We start from the raw sequence: 20,850 nt of genomic DNA on the forward strand, positions 1-20,850 counted from the left end.
ATATTATATTTATGATACTGGACTGTCAGAAATTGATGAGGCTAGAGATTTTGTGTGTAACGATGAGTTGAATTTCATAGGATATGTTGCAAAAGTTTGCAAAATAACTAAATTATTATTTTAGATTTTGAAGAACACATTGACAAATGGAGCTAGGGAGGTTGTTATCCTTGTTTATGAGGCTCAGATATGGTCATATCTTGATTAATGTGTACAAGTTTGATTGCCTGGGTTTCTTGAGGATGAGGAAATAGTGGAGAGGATTCAGAAGAGGAAATAGTGGAGAGCATTCCGAACCTGTCACAATCTAAGATTGTGACAGGTTTGGAATGCTCCCTGTGAAGACAGGTTGAAGGTGTATGCAGGTTGCAAAGTTTAGTTGTTGGTAGTTTTTCCCCACTTGGTTAGACTATAATAAATTTAGTTTAATCCTTTATCCAAGTGTAAACAAACAAAGTTTGCACCTGAAGTATCTTCAGGACTGAGGCAACTTGTGGTAAAGGTGGACCAAGCTCTCATCACTCCTTGTCTTAGTATCTCCCATAATGCAAAGCACATCTCCTTGCAGACATGTATAATGTCTCAAGGAGATGTGCTTTGCATAATGACTTTGCATAATGCTATGTATTAAGGGGAAGGGCTACTACCTAGACTGGTTTCAACCTTTATTGAGGTCTCATCAGTGGGAGCAAGACCCAGAGGTGGTGACACCAAGGTGAAAGCAATGGAGAAGTTATCTTTACCTATACCAGTTGCCAAAAGGTGTCTCACCTTATTATTAAATTACTCTGGATTTAGAGAAAGATGTTGGAAGTTTTTTCCCACTTGGTTAGACTGTAATAAATTCAGTTTAATCCTTTATCCAAGTGTAAGCAAACAAAGTTTGCACCTGAAGTACCTTTAGGACTGAGGCAACTCATGGTAACTTTGTTTGCTTACATTTTGGATAAAGGATTAAACTAAATTTATTAAAGTTTAGTTGATGGGTAATAAAGAAGGGACACAACAGAAACTTATAAGTTACTGAATGGGTTCTATAAGTTTAATGCAAAAAATAATTTTTTCTAATACATAACGAGTAGGGAGAGAACAAGGTGTCACCCCTGGAAGTTGTATAAGTAAGGTACGAGGGCTATATTTTTTACTTGGAAAATAGCGAATGATTGGAATGGATTTTCAAGAGGCCAATTATGGGTGCTCTGATAGTGAATGAGTTTAAGGAGAGGTATGAAGTTATCACGTGAATCACAATTAGTACGACCCTCCTGTGATGAGTTTTCCACTCATCCCGTGGAAATGCCTGTGTAATAATAACCAGGGGTAATCACATACTACCAAAAATGTCCATTAACATTTATTCATAGTCACTAAAAAAAAGAAAAAACCTACAATACTCTGAATATGTAATTATAAACTACATAAAAAATATTTTATTAATAGAGAATATTTAATTTGTGATCTAGAATGCACCTAGTGACTTTCATTATTTGACTAAATAGCCAGCCAACAGTGAGTCATATGATGACTATAATATAATATGAAGTTCTCAGCATATTTCATGTTGTTGCTCAACATTTATGTACAACATGAGTATTTGGCTAGTTTAAATCTGCAGCTTTTAACGTTGATATCAATGCTGACATAGCTTTTTCTTCATCTTGCATCCTCAGCATTTTTTTATTATTATTAAGTCTTGTCTTAGTATCCTTGTCTGAATTCATATATTTATTAGAATTCCTTTTCATATTCCACTGTCAGAAGTTTATCAGTGTCAAATTATAATTGTGAAATAATAGATACTGGGAACCAGCAAATCAGGAATGAGCTTTAAAATAAAAATTGTTTTAATAAAATGGAAAATTGATTAAATCACTTCCATGGTAAAGTGCTGTAACAATATTTTATGTTGGTCTAAAATAAGTTCTGCTCAAGTGATTAGTTGATTATGCCCAAGTGCAGGTCTAGTTTTTAAATCTATTATTTTTGTTTTATTATATGTAACTCCCACCCACAAAAAGGTTGTGTACCTATAGTATGTTAGTACTATGTGCAGGCTAAGAATGTTTCTATTTCTTATTAATTTTATATAAATTGCAATTTTATATAAATTTATATAAACAGTTGCAAATGCAACTGTTTCAAACCACTTCTGGCCTGCAGTTACTTTAGACTCCAGGAATCCACAATTTGTTGGTTGGAGAACAGCTATGCTAATTATACCATCAAAATTAAGATAACCGAGTAACATACACAGAAATGAAGTCTTGGTAAACATATCTTAGAAATGTCCTGCATGCAAATATACTGTCATTTAAGGTCAGTCACAAACTTACTGTTCATTTTTGGCTATTATTATTAATGTAATAAAAATTAAGTGCATGGTTTCAGAATAATGCGCTTGATGTATCACACATAAAGCACATTTGAAATACATTCATCTCTCATTTTCATTTTATATGCTTATCAGACTTTTTTTTTCCCTCCAGTTAATCTTTTCACATAATAAATAAATTATTTATCTTATTTATATCACTAATTCATACTACTGTAATTTTAAATGCGGCATTGATAATAATATAAAATGTTGAAATGCAAAAATTAATAAATTATTTGATACATTTCTCAGATGTGATGCAATTTCTTATAAAATTTAATCTTTTAGGTGGTTTAGCAATGGAGGAGTCAGAAGAGAGTGATTATGTCGCTCAACTGCGTGAGGTATTTGAGAGCTGTGATACTAGCGGTTCTGGTTATATCAATCGTGAAGGTTTAACAGTACTTTGTGCGAAGTTGCAGCTTTCTGACCAAGCAAATCTATTTATCCATCATTTATTGGGTGATGATCTCAATGCACAGGTAATAATTTGATAACAGATATTTAATACATTTTTTGAAGAACTTAAAACGCAATTGGATATAGGCACTGTTATTTGAGAAATCAGAAGATTTTTCACCCTTATATTGCTTATTTGAACAATTTGAAAGTACTTCAAATATAAAAACTGGAAAAAAGTTTTCATCATACTGGTTGTAATTTTTATTTTACTGAAATAGATTTTAAATGAACATATTTGATTCTATTTATTGCATTACACCAAGAGGAAAAAAAATGCATTTATTAAACTCGCTAATATTTCACTAGCTTTTAGCATTATCAAAGCACAATGATAAATGTGGCACTAAACTAAGTAATTGTAGAAACAATTTAAATTGTAATGACACCTAATGTCCTTACATGGTGCCCTCTATGGGTCACATAACTACAAAGTTAATTTAAAGAAGTCTGGCTATTAGGTCTTAAAATGATAGTCTACCAGATATTTAGTAAATTAATGCAACCCTGCTTGTTGAGTCTAGGTAAGGCAATTGATGTGAAGTCATTAGTGAACTCAACACACAAGTAGCCCAGTCATCAAGTTACTTCATGTGCAAATTTTTTATGCTTACAGTTGGTTAAAGGATTAAACCAAAAATATGATTTCTTAGCATCTTTAATTCATACTTGTTGAGGTTGGGAAAGTGTTTCATAGCTGATTCTAAAAATAGCCTCTTTCAGAACTGTAGCAACTTCTATGTAATATGGATGTTTTTCTCCATCTGATCTTATGTGAAGGAGTATCTAGAGCATGATCTCCCAATTCTGACTTGTCATACAGATGATCTCAGATGTAATTTTTATGTTCTTCAAGCAGATGATAAATGATCTACCAGTTGGTTACAACAAAATTGTAGAAACAAATTTAAATTCTTTCTACATTTACTTAGTTAACTGCCTCTCAGTTATCATTGTACCCTAATGATGCTGGATAGAAAACCAGCAAAATGTTATTGAGTTTAATAAATATATTTTTTGATTCTTGGTGTTGATTATACCATTCATTATGAATAATGAACAACACCTATGCCTTTCTTTAGATGTACCTACTTTCATTTATTTTTCATTTAAAATAAGACCACAGAATTTAATAAAGTCAGAACTATGTATATGAACTGTTAAAACTATAATACGTTGAACTTTACTAATACAGTAAATATTCAATTTTTTGCTTTAATAGAAATGTTAGATTTAACTGTATTTCTCTAAGCTTACCTTGGACTTTTTGGCTGTTTGTACAAACAGCCAAAGTTCTTTACAGCTTTGAGTATTTTTGAGGACATTTATTCTACTAAATTATGGAGACAAATACTATGTTGTCATTTTTCTTTCTTTCATATTTACACAGTGATCAGAATACATTATGAAAAGTTATGGAGACAACTACTATGTTAGAGCAAAACTTTAGTTTAATATAAACCGAAATGGACACTCGACATTTCAGCCTTCATATCAAGGTCATCATTTGGCCCATATACATATAAAGAAACAAGCCTCACTACAATCTCTGTTTTTAAGGGTGTTAATTACTCACCTGTCTCAAAAATTTGGAGTCATTAACATCTTTAAAAACAGAGCTATAATAATTTGTTGTAATCAACAAGCTCTTAAACAAGAATTAAAGATTATTAGCAAACATTTATAAATAATGGCTATAACAAAAATACTATTAATAAAGTTCTTAAAACTTCATCAAAAAAGAATATAGATTACAGTAAAACCATAGCCATCCCATACATTAAAGGGTTATCAGAAAAAATCAATAGAGTCCTACACCATTATAATCTTAATGCCACTTTTAAACCACCTATAAAATTAAAAAACATATTCAACTCCTCTAAGGATCCTCTCCTCCCATTGGCATATTCTGGAGTTTATTGCATCTACTGCACCTGTAACTTACCTTATATTGGTGAAACTGGACATACAATCCCTATGAGTAAAAGGGGAGGGGACACAAAAGACACATTAAATATAACAATTTTGGTGAAGCAGGCCTCTCAGATCACTCTCTCAACACCCTACACCAAATTGATTGGAAAAGTACCTGCTCTTTACATCATACAAAAACCTGGTATGAAAGAAAATTTAAAGAAACCTGTGAAATTCTGAATAACTGCCCTAATCTCAACAATAATGGTGGCATAAAAATTCCAAGAATTTGGATGGCACATATTCAGCCTACTTAGTTTCCAGCATTTAAACAATTTTCAGCTTGTATCATCATCATCATCATCATCATCATCAAATTCCTGCCATGTACCCTCAAGGGGTGTACAGGATATGATAGTACTACATGAAAAAAATTACATCATTATTAATTTCCTATCTACAATTTTCCTCCAAATCAGTCTGTTACTTGTCAACACTCCAATATTATCAGATCTTATATTTCTATCGTCTAAAGCACTTTGTACCGTATCAATCCACCTATATCTTGGTCTTCCTCTCGGTCGTTTTCCTGCCAACCTGGCAGAGAACACTTGTTTTGGTAATCTTTCCTCGCCCATTCTGTTTAAGTGACCATACCACCTGAGATTAGCTCTGCTAACGCATTCCTGGATGCTGACAATGTCAAGTTCTTTCCTAATATCCTCGTTTTTAATATGATACTGCCATTGATGCCATCTGTTCACGCCTATAATCTTTCTCAGGACTCTCATATCTGAAGTCTCTAGTCTTTGGTTAAGTGTTTTACTTCTGACCCAGCTCTCAGATCCATAAGTTAAAACTGGTTTGAACACTGTCTTGTATACAGCTAATTTAGTGTTCCGACTAATTTCTCTCTTATTCCATATGAATTTATTCAATTGACTTCCCACCATACCAGCTTTGCTGATTCTGTTGTCTATTTCTATATTTAATTTACAATCTTCAGTAAAAATCGTGCCTAAATAGCTGAAATGTTTTACTTGTTCCACAGGTTCTCCATTCACAACACAGTTGACATTTTCAATGATTCTGCCTATTTTCATTGTCTTTGTCTTTTTATTGCTGACCTTCATACCATATCTATTACAAGAGCTATTCAATTTAGTCAGAGAATCTTGCAGACTTGTAGCGGATTTATTTAGAAGTATAACATCATCCGCATAAAGCAAAGAGCTGACATTAACATCTCCAATTTTGAAATCATGTTTAATACCACTTTCCTTCATAATGTGATCCATATAGATAATGAATAACAGAGGGGATAATGTACATCCTTGTCTCACACCAGATTTAACATTAAACCTTAAACCATCTTCCTGTACTTCCTTCAATTCTAACTGCTGACTTACAACTCAAATAAAGACTAAGTATTGCTTGATATAATGCCCCATTGACACCATATAACTGCAGCGTATTGAATAGCGTCTCTTTGGCACCTTGTCATATGCTTTTTCCAAATCGACAAAACTCAAATACAGATCTTTGTTATATTCCGATGATTTGACTCCACTGTTTGTCGTAAAGTGAAGATCTGATCCTGACAGCCTCTATTTGGCCTGAATCCAGCTTGTTCTTCACCAAGCTTTTCTTCCACAATTCTTCTCAACCGTTTCTCAAGTATACTTGCATAGATCTTGCCAGGAACACTCAGTAGGGAAATACCTCTGTAATTCTCACATTCAGTTTTATTTCCCTTTTTATATATGGGTACTATGAGAGCTCTACTCCAATCATCGGGAATTCGTCCCTTTGTCCAGGCTTTCTGAACTATGCAGTGCAGCCACTGTAAGACTCTTATACCACCATACTTCAGCATTTCTGGTCGAATATCATCTACTCCTGCTGCCTTTCCACATTTCAAGCCTTTGATGGCTTTTTCTACTTCAAGTATGGATATGTATAGTTCCAAATAGTTCCACTGCATAAAGGTGGTTCCAAGACTGCTGTAGTAAATTACCGACCGATTAGCATATCAGGAATCATTGATAAGGTCTTAGAGAAAATAGTCAAGAGGAAAATACAAGATTGGATAGAAGAAAATGGGATACTGTATCGGGGACAGCATGGTTTTGTGAAGGGTAGGTCATGCCTTAGTAACTTGCTCACGTATTATAACACAGTGACGGCTGAACTGGATAAGGGTAATGGGTTTACGGTGATTCTGCCTAACCTTGCCAAGGCCTTTGACAGGATTCCACATGGAATTCTAATCAGTAAATTGCAGCATATGGGAATGGACATAGGGTTGGTGAGATGGATAGGAGGGTGGTTGACGGAGAGATATCAGAGAGTGGTTTACTCGGGAGTAGAGTCCACAAGACGGCCTGTGACTAGTGGTGTGCCACAAGGATCTGTTCTTGGACCACTGCTGTTTAATTTGTTCATAAATGATATAGGAAATGATCTGAGAGGAACAGTTCATTTGTTTGCGGATGATGCGAAGTTGGGTAGGGCAATAGTGAATGCAGATGACGTCAAAATTTTGCAGGATGATTTGGATAGATTGGAGGTCTGGGCTAAGGAGAATGGATGTCAGTTTAATGTGGCAAAATGTAAGGTTATGCATTATGGGGTGAAAAGATTGGCGGCAGTTTACTGTATTGGTGGAACCGTGCTCCAGGAAATTGATGAGGCACGAGATTTAGGAGTGTTGGTAGATAAGGAATTGAAATTTAGGGGACACATTGCAAAAGTGACCAAAACAGCTCATCAAATCACTTGGTTGCTGAAGAATACGATGACAAGCAGAGACAAGCAGGTTATTGTTCCTCTGTATCGAGCCTTGATAAGACCCCATCTAGACTACTGTGCTCAGATTTGGTCACCTAGGTTTCTTCTTGATGGGGAGGAGGTGGAGTGGATCCAGAGGCGAGTGACCAAGATGATAGCAGGTCTGTGGAATGAACCGTATGAGAACAGGTTGAGGATTTGTGGGTTGCAAAAATTGGTTGATAGGCGGAGGAGGGGAGATATGATTGAGACATTCAAATTACTGAAGGGTTTCTATAAAATTAATTCAGAAGATATTTTTGAGAACAGGGCTGGTTGTGGGAGGACTAGGGGACATCCATGGAAACTGGGCGAAAGTGTGGTTAGTAAAGGTGTTAGAGCTGGGTTCTTTACTTTTAGAGTAGTGAATGAGTGGAATGCGCTCCCTGAGTCTGTGGTGGATGCATTGACAGTGAATGAGTTTAAGGCGAGGTATGATAGATACTGTATGAATGTCAAATAGTTGTGATGAATATGATTTGGGGCCTCCCTCGATGAGTCCAATGACTCCCTGGAGTTGCCCGTAATAATAGTAATAATAGTAATGTATTCCTGACTGCATGCCTGGTCAGTGTTTTTTACCACTGTGCCGTCATCACTGCTTGTTTCATTTAGCAGTTTTTCAAAGTAATTACTCCATACTTCAAGGATATCTTTTTCTCCCGTTTTCATGTCACCTTTATCATCTCTAATTCCTTTTATAGCACTCTTTCCTCCATTCTTAAGCTTCTTCAACAACCTCCAGAATATTTTGCCACCTTCTTGATATTTATTTTCTATATTCTTGCCAAAGTCCTCCCATGACTTTTGTTTAGCTAGTTTTACACAGTGTTTAGCATTCTTGCATTTGTCTCTATATTCTCTAACAGCACAAGCTGACTTATTTGACAGGAACTTTTGGTATGCTTTCTTCTTTTCCTTCACTGCCTCTTTAACCTCCTGTGTCCACCAGGGAGTTCTGATTTTTTTATCCTTACAAACAACCTCACCACATGCCTCTCTGGCAGAATCAATCAATGTTTTCTTCAGAGTTTGCCACTGAATCTCCAAGGTTTGATTCCTGTTCTCAAACTCTTTCATTTTTCCTTCAATAATCTTTGTGTATTTTAGTCTACAGCTCACATCTGAGAGCTGCTCAACTTTTATTCGCTTTAAAACTTTCTTACATGTTATTCTTTTCAATATGAAATTCAATTTTATCCTGCTCAAGACTAAATAGTGATCACTTCCAATTTCAAATCCTCTGTACACTCTGGTGTCCTGCACCAGGGAGAAAACATCACTATCAACAATAACATAATCAACAATAACATAATCAGCTTGTATATATATATGTTAATTTTGTCACCTAATAGATAATAATAGGACTCCAGTTTTGTGGTAAAAGTGTTTTTTTTTTTTTTTTTTTTTTTCCTCATCAGAGGTCAGACAATAATTGTTGTAATGGCTGGTCAGTAACTTTAGTAAACTGTGCAGATTGTAGTGCAGCTTGTTTCTTTGTATATATGTGTATGCTCCAGATGATAACCTTGATATGAAGGTCAAAATGTTGAGTGTTCATTTTGGTTTATATTAAACTAAAGTTTTGCTCTAACATGGTCGCCATAATAGTTGTCTATATAATTTTTCATAATGTACTATGTTATCATAGAGTAATAACTTTAATTTATTATTATTATTTGACACCTCCAGGGAGTCCATAGAGTCATCGAGGGAGGGCACCTGCTCTACAACTCTGTCTCCACCAACTCAAACCACCAACTAACTGCAACTACACCAACGCCGTCTACCACCGATCACCACCACTAGTATTTCCTCTGCAAAATTCTAAGAAAAATTTATTCCACATTAACAAGGCAAAATCCCTTTACCAACTTAAAACATCTCAATTATGTTCTCTTTCCATCAGTAATTATTCCATCAGTAATACATGATGGAATATATTCATGAGATTTTGCAGATTTCATACCCTCAGTCTGTCTTCATAATCCACATTCCAAAGGCCAGTTACCACCTTAGTCAATCTTCTCTGGAATATTTTTAATACATCCTCACTGGCATGAAAACCAGGTGACCAAATTTGTGCACAATAATCCATATGAGGCCTATATATAGAAACTAATCAAGGCCCATGAGAACTCTGACTTCATGGAGGACAGATGATGCTGATAATACATGTATCCCTCGATTAATGCGGTTAATTAATCTCTCGTTGTTACCGTGTATATCAAAATCACGTTAATCAAATATAATAATCAATGGTAAAAATTACAATTTGTCCATGATCCATTACTGTATTAATAATTTGTTTTATATGGTACTCTTTTAGGAAAGATAAAAAATTAATGTAAAGTAAATGTTTAATAAATACTTGTACCTACATTATTTACTACAATTTTTTTATCAAAAGAAGTTATCAAGAGTCATTTGAACAATTTTAGTTTTTTTCTTATTGGCATAAATTCTATGATAACAAACAAAATGATTCTCCAGACCTCGGCAAATAAGCAATAAAACATAAAGAAAAAAACACTGCAAATATAATACATGATGGTACAAATTAAGTGGATCTAATATTATTTCATAGCCGAATATAGAAACTACAAGGATTTCGTGCCGAATATATAGAAACTAAAAGTTTTGGCGGTTGCTTATGCAAGCATAAGCAACCTTATGGGCAACTCGTAGTAAAGGTGGAGTAAGCTCCATATCACTTTTTTTAGTATTTCCCATAATGTAAAGCACATCTCCTAGAGGATGTATATGATAAATAAGCCTTTGGCTCTCTATTTCAGTAATACATGATGGTTTATTTATTTTCAGTTAAAGTCTAGAAATTATTGAACAAAGAAAAAAAGACAACTAAACCATACTATACTGACATCGGAATTTGCAGCATATCTCTCAGATACAATTTACTATCAAATATCACAAACCTTTACGTAACACGTGTTAAACCAAACTGACAGCGAAAAACAGTGCGGAATATCACTCGTAACATATGAATGCACAGCTACTCATGACCTTCAAGCTATACACTGAATTGTGTAAGAATATTTATATTAAACATTTTGCATGTATACGTCAGATCAGCTGTGAGCTACGCAGGGTTAAAGACACATTAATCAAGACTTGCTGCGTATATCAAGGGATTACTGCAATTAATTTCAGCACTTTAATCAAATGCCGTGTTAAGCAAAACCACGCTAAGCAAGGGATACCTGTATTTGTTTTCAAATGAACATAAATTTTTATATATACTAAGAGTAAGTTTTAGCATGTAGTGTGGTCGGTAAGTAGGATTCATTGCCTAAGATCATGGTGAATGTGGTTTTATCAAACTACAGGGTGTTCGGGATAAATTTGACATATTTATAATTAATTATATTTTTCCGTAAGTTACATGTATTAACACACACTTCTCTTCATTTAAAAGTTTGGACCCTTCTTCATTCATATACAAGATGTCAGAAAGGATGGATAGCTGGAACCCACCTGAATCATGGAAGAGAATAACTTGTATCATGATGATTCGTGCCCGCCATCAAAATAAGGATATTACGACTGCTGCCCAATGCTCCCTGAATACAGTAAAAACAATCAGGCATGAACTAGAGACTTGCAATGGTGACTACGAGGATGTAGCAAGAAGAAAGATCCCTAGCAGACGATCTGATTGCGTTCGTACAGCAGAATTCCTCGCAAATCTGCAGGAACAGGTGTTGAAGAACCCTGGCATTGGAATTCGGGCTTTGTTCGTGGAGTTGCTAACTGTAGTCAAGCCCTGGATAACAAGGGTAGCCAATGGTAGGCCGTATGTATGGCAGCAGGATTCGGCCCCTTGCCACACCTCTGGGAAAAGTCAAAAATGGTTGTCTGAAAATTTCTACGACTTCACCAGTCCAAATGTTTGGCCTCCAAACTCCCCAGACCTTAACCCCATGGATTATTTTGTATGGGGCGCAGTTGAAAAAGACACCAATCGCACTTCCAGTAATACAAAAGCCCAGTTAATGGATAAAATTAAAACAGTTTTTGCGGCCCTTCCCAGGGAGACTGTAGCATCAGCTTGTTCGAGGTTCCGAAGCAGAATTGAAGCTGTGATCGATGCTAATGGTGGTTATTTTGAGTAAATCTTGTTGATAGTATTGTAATTAACTCTGCCTGTAATGTTTTTTTGTCAATTCATTAAATTTAATAGATACAGAGAAGATTTTCTTTTTCTTTACGAAACTGTCAAATTTATCCCGAACACCCTGTATGTCTTCAGCCATGGTTTGATGAAGTGTGTTCTGCTGAAGACTTCCCATGAGAAGTCTTTGACTCCATGGAGGCCAGATGATGCTGATAATATTTGTTTTCAAATATTAACATAAATATAAGAAACAGAAATTTTATATACTGAGAATGTTAAAACTGTTTTATTCAGGTTAACTTCGAGGACTTTAAGGAAGGCTTTGTTTGCCTGTTAACCCAGTCTGTTGGAGTTGAGGATACTTATTCTGAAAGGAATGATGATAATGATGTTATGGCAGCCCCACCCCACCACTCAGGTTAGTATTTCAATGAAAGCAAGAGATAAAGCATTTTATTACTAAGATATAAAAATTGATTAAAAAAAAAAATTGTAATATTACATTACTTCAGTTTTCTGTATTCTGTTTTATCATTTTGGAGATTGCGTGTGTAGCTAGTAGTTTTGGAAGTCATATTAATTTATGCACACAACTTCATATCATGATATTCTTAATATGCAGCAGTATCCTTTTATCTCTCAGTTGATCATTCATCAAAGACTTCATCATATGCTTGTTTGTGGAATGTAATATGTTTGTTTTTAAAAAAAAAAATATAGCAGGTGAGAATAGCAATGTGTTTGGGTTTCAAATATATAGTGTGGTAGTTCATGAGACACTTTAGAGCTTGGTTACCTGTGAGAAAATGAATTAACTGATAATTCTGAATGACATAAACTATAATTCTATATTAAAAGAGAAAAATGCACAGCAGTTACTAGTAGCCATATTATTATTATTACCCCAAGACTTCATGGAGTCAAAGACTCATCTGGGATGTCCTTTTATCACACACACATCTCATCATACCATGTCTTAAACACACTCAAACTCCTTGCAGACACCACACTCTCAAGCAAGGCATTCCAATCATTCACAACTCTGCATGAAAAAAACTTGCCTCTCACTCCCCTACTTACACCCTCTTTATACAGTTTCCAGGGATGACCTCTGGTTCTCCCCTGATCTCCCACTATTTTCTGTAGAACTTCTCCAGCATTGATCCTATAACAACCCCTTACCAACTTGTAGGTCTCTATCATATCTCCCCTCTTCCTCCTGTCCACTAGACTCGGCAAATTGCATCTTCTCAGTCTTTCCTCATACTCGACATTCCAGAGGTCAGAAACTACCTAAGTCAGTCGCCTTTGGACCCTTTCCAACATCTCTTCATCCTTCTAATAATATAAATTCTTCTATAATTCTTATAAATTCTTCTAAGTAATATAAATTACTTTAGTGAAGAAAAGGCCATAAAATTTATGAATACTATAAAAGAAAGAGACCAAATTTATATTGTGTAAAAAATAATTGTGCAGATTATTATTATTAATGCCATCTTCAAGGAGTTCAGTAAACTCACCCTGAGAGTTTCACTGATTATGCACCTGCTGTGACACCTATAATCCACTCCACTCACTTGAGACTAATCTTTAACTCATATTCCCTTGTTCATCATACTCTTTATTAAGCACACACGAAATCTTAGCTGTTAAAAAAATTAATTCTATTAACTCTGTATGAACTTATCATGCAGAGTTAATGGAATTAATATACTACTCTGTGTTTTTTTCTTTCTTTCTGTTGCGTTGTAGCAAATTTTGTTTGTCTGTCAGTGAGTAAATTATACTTTGCAAAACATTTTATTCATGTTATATTCTTTTACCCCAGTGTGAGCAAAAAAGTTAATGTATGAATTATCTTGATTACTAGGCTACTTGTATGGCTACTAGTGTGAGTAAACAAGTTATCTTCATGACTAAGCTACTTCTATATAGAAGTTAACTTCACATCAAATTATTATTACACAGCATCTCTATGGATACTGAAGACTCATCTTGGGAGACCCACACTAACTTTTATACCCACAAAGTTCATCATACTTCTCCTTAAAGTCATTCACTGTCAGGGTACTCAACTAATTCTGGTAATCCATTCCACTCATTCACTATTTTCCATGCAAAAAATCTAGTCCACACAAACCCTTGCTAACCACAATCTTGCACAACTTCCACAGATATCCCCTAGTTCTCTGTTTGTGATATATTGAAAATTTTTCTTTGTGTCAGTTATATAAAATCCCTTTAATATCTTATAAGTTCCTATCATATAACCTCTTTTCTGTCTATCAACTAAACTTTTGTAACCCAAACACCCTCAACCTATCCTCATAGAGAGCATTCCACTGACCTGTCACCAATTTGGTCACTCATCTCTATATCTTTCTCTATATCAAAATTCGCAAAGAAAATGTGCCATTACGTCCCACAGTGGATGGCATTGATTCCCCCACATACAAAGTAGCTAAACATTTGGCCAAAGCTCTCTCACACTATACTGGCAACACACCTTCATACATAAAAAAAAACTCAGCCCACTTCAAAGCCAACATAGAAAACCTTACACTCAAACACACTGACATAATAGTCAGTTTGGATGTCTCCTCCTTATACACAAATGTGTATAAGGAGGAGACATCCAAAAACTAAAAGAATCCTTAGAGCTAATCCAAGCAAAATTTCCACCCGATATCACAGCCCTATTTCAGTTCACAATGAACTCAGGCTATTTTGTTTGGCAAGGAAAATTCTACAAACAAATAGAGGGGACAGCCATGAGTTCTCCACTCTCCCCACCCTTGGCCAACTTTTATATGGAGACTTTTGAAGAGAAAGCCTTAAACTCTGCCCCACAAAAACCAACCACTTGGCTTCGCTATGTAGATGATGTATTCGCTATTTGGCCACATGGCTCCTATGCACCTCTCCTTCTTAACACACTTAAACAACCAACACCCTAGAATCAAATTTACCCTGGAAGAGAAAAAAACAATTGCATTCCTTTCTTAGATACACTAGTCACCCGCCAGCCTGATGGAACCTTGGTTTTCTCAGTGTATAAAAAACCCACCCATACAGGCAGATACATTCACCAACAATCCCCCCCCCCCTCACAACAATATGGAGTCATTAAGACACTACACAACAGGGCTAAACTTATCTGCCCAAATGACAATGCCCTAACCACAGAACTAAACCACATTCTCAACACTTTCTCAGCCAATGGCTACTCCCTCCCCCCCCCCCCAAAAAAAATCCAAAAAAAATTGAAACCAGTAAACCACAATTTCCCCCCCCCACACACACACCCACAACAAGGATTACTCTAAATCCATCACCATACCTTATATCTGAGGCACCATCACTCGAAAAAAATCACATAATTCTTAAAAAAACATAACATAACTTCTTGTTACAAACCATATAAAAAAATTGGCATCCCTTATCTGCTCTACAAAAGACCAACCTCCCCCCCCCCCTAGACCTACCTGGTGTATACCAGGTCCTTTGCAGCTGTAAGCTGTCCTACTTTGGCCAAAAACAGGCAGGACAGCAAATATCAGAATTTCGGAACACAAGGACTACATCCGTTTTCACCAATACAGCCACTCTGGTCTTGCTGACCATGCGCTGGATACCTGCCATAGAATACGGTGGAAGAAAGCCAGGATAATACACCGTAGCAAATACAGATATGAAAGGCTTTTCATGGAATCAACTTCAGCCCTAAGAAACGAGCCTAACTGCAACAAATTTGGCTGCATGAGACCCTCAAATTTGGGAAACCTACATCAGAAGACCTTCAGCCCATTCGCCCAAAAATAGCGACATTGCCCGCTAGAGGGCACCATCAGGACTTTAGGAGAAATAATAGCTTTTTACTTCTTCCTCACTTACTGTTTTGTTGTGCCTGCGTGCACGTGTCTTATACTTAAGTTCTTGAAAATGACAACGTGACAGTGCCGAAATATTGAAATATAATTTAAAATTATATTATATTGAAATATAATATAATTTTAATATTGAAATATTAAAATAAAATTTATTTTAATGTATATCGTAGTATGTTGTAATTTCCTTAAATTATACAGTGAAAATCATCTCTATATCCTTTCTACCATCTCCTGATCTACAAGAAACCCAGGTGACCAAATCTGTGCAAATTGACTCAGTATTTCATAATGCACAGCATCCCCTGCACTTTAAACATGTATTGTGCTATGCATTATGGAAATAGTCACTACTCAGACCAGTTTTGATCTTTATTGAGATATATGGGGGTATTTGACCTCAATAAAAGTTGAATCTGGGTAGTGATGTACCCTTCCTATACACATGAAAAATGGGGTATATACTATACATTATGGGATACTGAGGCAATATGATATAAAGTCAACAGCCAATGTATACTTGTACACAGGTAGTCTAGTGATAAAGATACTTTGCATGCATGCTCGTGTGTGTATACAGATGCACATACTCGGCTAAAATAAAGGAGTAAAACAAGAATTTAATTTCTTGTGAAGTATGCTCTGTTGTCTGCATTAATTCCATTAAATGTTAAAAATGAGGCTGTATCATATTGCAAATCTGTATCAGCCACACAAAATTTAATGGATATCAAAAAAACTAAATGTATTCATAGATGATTCTCTTTTAACTTTGTCAAATGCTTTTTCAAAGTCAATAAATGCAATATGTGTTTCTATTATTAATTTTAGGCAAAAGGCCGGGTCTATACATGATCGTCCTTTTCTAAATCCATTCTATACTTCTAAAATAAAGTTTTCGGAATATTTCATTAGTTTGCTATTTAAGATTCTGCTATATATTTTGTAACAGGAATTTAGTATACTGATACCTCTATAGTTTTTAGGGTCATCTCTTATTACCTTTTTTAAAGACAGGAATCACAATTGCTTTTTTCTATTCAATTGGGGGATACCAGTTGAATAAATTTTATTTAAAAATAATAAGAGTCTTCCTTTGAATCTTTTTCCTGCGTATTTATACAGTTCTGAACCTAGCTTATCTTCTCCAGGTGATTTTTCGTTTCTTGTTTCTTTCAGGCTGGATTCTAATTCTTCTTTAGTTATTTCCTTTTCATTTTTGTTAATTGTTTTACAGTTGTCTTTTTTAAAATATTTGTCTGTTCACAATTCTGTGTAGTAATTTAGAAATTCTTTTAATTTCAATTCGGTGTTGAATTTCATGTTTTCTTTGGTATCTGCATTTAAGTGTTTCAAAATCTTATATACATTGGGTCTTATTTTATATAAATCATGTTCTAAATTAGAAACAAATTTGTTCCATGATTCTCTGTCTTTTTCTAACTTCTCTTTTAGCTATGGCTCTTATTCTTTTATATACTATTTCATCTTCTAATCTTTTACTGCTTAACCATTTGTGATAGGCTTCTTTTTGATTATTTCTTTGATTGTATCATCCCAGATCTTCAGTTTTTTTCCTTTTATTGAATTTTTTGGTCTTTCCTAAGCTTTTATTTGCTTCTGCATTTAGTATCATTTTTATATTAAGTCTTTCTATTTCTTCATTTTGTTTTATTTTATCTAGATATTGGTTAATTCTTTGTTCATATAGCCATTATACATTTGTGTCATTCAATAGTCTAGTTTTATAAACAAATGTTTCAAATTTTCTTTCTGTTCTTGTTACTTGTAGCCATTTAGGTGGTAATCATAATTTTATTTTAACAAGGAAGTGGTCACTGCTTATTTCATATCCTCTGTGAACTCTAACATCTAGTGAAAATTTTGATGTCTTTTCATTTAATATAAAGTAATCTAATATTGATTTTCATCCTCTTGCTGCCCAGGTATATTTATGTATGTCTTTATGTTTATAGAAGGAATTCATTATTTTTAGGTTATTATAAACTACAAATTCAATTAATTTTTTATCATTCCTGTTTAGAGTTTGTTCTCCATGTATTCCTATGTTATTATTAATTTTCGTGTTTCCAATTCTTGCATTTAAGTCTCCTAAATTTATATAATCATTTTTATTTATTTTATTATATATGTTTTGTAACTGATTATAAAAATCAATATTATCCTGTTCCCTTCCTTCTTCTGGGGCATATAAACCAATTATTGTTAAATAGCTTCTATTTATTTTTATTCTAGCTTCTATTATTCTTTCATTCCATAATTTATAATGTTTTAACTGTTTTGAAAGGGAGTTATGAATCCAAATCATGACTCCTGCTTGTGCTCTTTGATCTCCGTCGACTCCACTGTATATCACATTAAAATTTTTGGTTCTCATAGTTCCTTTTAATTTCTTTTTTGTTTCAGTGATTACTGTTATTTTAAAATTTCTTTCATTTAATAATTGGTTTAATTCTATTTCTTTATATGCTATTCCTCTTACATTCCAATTTGCTATGTGTATTATATTTTGTCGTTTCCATTTTTGTTTTACCTTTTCCATTCCAGGGTCGTTTCCCATAGATTCAATCCAATTATCTTTTTCTGTCAGCTTACAAGTAGAATTATGTTCTCTATGTCAGGGGACTAGCCTGACGATGGAATAGTTCAGTGGTTGGGCTGCTACCTTAAGGCTTCTGAACTAACCTTCTACCAAATTTAAACCCATAGGAGGAATAGGGTATATTGAAGGGGGAAAGAGTAGATTATAGAAGAATAAAGTAAGGTTTATAGAGAGGGCATAGTTGTAAGGCCAGAAATGAAAAGACTCCATGGCCTTCGAGTACTCTAATAGCATAAGGGTCATAAAATAAGAAGAGTTGGCTGATAAGGCCTTATAGGAAAGATTAAAGTAAGTGGATCTTCCTCAAAGTAGAATGAGGGGATTATAGATCCAGCTAGTGGTCCATGGGAGTGCTGCTTCCCTTACAATTAAGATGATTGGCCCTGTTGGTCCACGAGTCCTTATTCAGTATATTCAGACCACCCCACCACACACATGGTGGGCTCCTCTATCCGCCACCCAGGGGACGCGCTCTCTAGGGGTTACAGGGTCCCCCGAGAGATAATATTTCTTTTAACTTTGTTAAAAGAAACATATTATTTAACATATTAAAAGAAAGACAAATACCAAATAATATCATAAAAGCTATCACAAGTATATATGAAAATAATCGAATACAAATAAGATTAAATCACAAGCTATCATATACGATAGAGATAAACAAAGGGGTCTGACAGGGATGTCCCCTCTCAGCAACTCTTTTTAATATCTACTTAAATGAAATAATAATAAAATGGAATAAAACTTTACATTAAGGAATTAAACTTTCTCTTACAGTAAACTTAAACATTCCTCTTTGCCAACGACCAAATAATAATTACAAATTCTGAAGATAACTTACAGAAAGCTATTTTAGATCTAAATGAGATATCCAAAGATTATGGTATGATAATATCAACAGAAAAATCAAAAACGATGGCCTTTAAGGGACAAGATCCAGCAAGAACTAAAATAGTAATAGATAACAAGATCTTAGAACAGGTGAATTCATTTAACTACCTAGGATGTATGATCACATATGAAAAAGATGTAAATAAAAATTGCAAAATATTTAAAAATAACAGGTGTAATTAACTCTATATTTAAACCAAACCTAGTTCAAAAACAAACCAGACTAAAAGTATACAATACATTAGCTCCACCAGTCTTAATGTATGGAAGTAAAATCTGGACAATAAAACAAAACGACAAACAAAGATTAACAACAGCAGAAATGAAGTTTATGAGAAAAACTGCAAAGTATATCCTATTTGATCACAAAAGAAATGAAGAAATTATGAAAGAATTAAATCAAGAACCAGTAATAGAAAAAAATTAAAAAATATAAACATAAATCGATGGAACACGTTCAAAGAATGAAAACAGAAAGATTACCAAAACAAGCCTTAAAGTACAAGCCATTAGGAAAAAGAAAACCAGGATGTCCTCTTAAATGATTCAACGATGACTTCTAAGGCTGGAACAGGCCATGCTAGGTCTAAATCCTTGATAGATGATTCTCTAATACATACAGATATTGTGTTTATTATTATTTCTATAGAGATCTCTATAGGGTCTGAAAATATCATTAGAAGACCATGCTTACCATTACATAAATACTTGTCATACTTCTTAAAATCAGTCACTGACAAAGCCTTCGTGACCACCTCTGACAGCTCATTGCCACTGTTCAAGTAAAAAAAAAAATCTTATCCTCGTGTCCTTGCCAACCACATTCTTATGCAACTTTCAAGGATTATCCCTTGCTCTCCCCCCCCACCCCCAATCCTCTCATGTACTGAAAACTTTCTTTAGCATTCACTCTGTAAAGCTTCTCTGGTAGCATATCTATCATGCTCTGCCTATCTGCTGAATTTCATTGTCTGCAAATCTTCATTTATCTAGCTTCACAAACCACTCACAATTCTGGTGACTCCACCACATCCATCATTTCCAAGAAATACTGGCAACCAAATCTGTGTGCATTAGAAAAAAAGTCATATCAAATTCTTATAAAGAAGGTTGACTTCTGATCCCTGCTTGTTAATGTGTTTCTTGACATTCAAGGGATCTTTAGCTATGATGTCCACTTCTGCAATATTTTTATTCCTTTTTAATCATTTCTACTATTTTTATTCATTAATTCTTTGATTGTTTTTTGGCTGCTTGGCTAATTTCTTCTCAGTATAATCTGATTTCGAGATCATGAATTACCCATCTTATTTGTTTTTTGTTGCTCACAAGCTTGAGTTGATTTTTGAAGGTTCTTCATGCTGCTGCTATTTTTTTTCCTATGGTAAAACCCATCCACAAGAGGTTAGTCAACTTATAGTACTGTGGGTGGGCAAGAAGAAACTCGTTTGCATTTAACTTGAAGAAATGTCGATTGTATTCCTTGGGAAATATGTAAAATGGCAGACTGTTCTAGAGGGCAGCAGTGAAAGGGATGAACAAAGAAGAGGAGAAATTTGTTCTGTGAGTTTGAAGATGCATTATGAGGAAGTGTTGACTATTCGCTGCAAATGAGATGGGGGGGGGTATTATTGATTCTAATTCTGATGAATGGTGGCCATAGAAGTATTTGTAGAAATGCAAGCAGTGGAGACTTCTGTGGGAAAGTGAGTTAAGTGTATTAGTGTAAAAGGGA

The 20,850-nt window shown here is 34.6% G+C and overlaps 1 protein-coding gene across 7 annotated transcripts in view; it reads left to right on the plus strand.

The window, feature by feature from the left end:
- Positions 1–20,850, plus strand: part of Nin (blastoderm-specific gene 25D) — a 511,736-nt gene that overhangs the window by 216,202 nt on the left and 274,684 nt on the right. For all 7 annotated transcript variants that reach the window (XM_090406751.1, XM_090406750.1, XM_090406752.1 and 4 more), the window contains 2 exons: positions 2,663–2,856; positions 12,006–12,129. In XM_090406751.1, the coding sequence (XP_090262877.1) occupies positions 2,674–2,856; positions 12,006–12,129 (307 nt within the window). In that variant the 5' untranslated portion in view covers positions 2,663–2,673. The remainder of the gene's footprint in view (positions 1–2,662; positions 2,857–12,005; positions 12,130–20,850) is intronic.

Source organism: Typopeltis vanoorti, chromosome 17 (genome assembly GCF_054136105.1).
Source record: "Typopeltis vanoorti isolate ZY-2024b chromosome 17, IOZ_Tvanoo_1.0, whole genome shotgun sequence".
Lineage (NCBI taxonomy): Eukaryota > Metazoa > Arthropoda > Arachnida > Uropygi > Thelyphonidae > Typopeltis > Typopeltis vanoorti.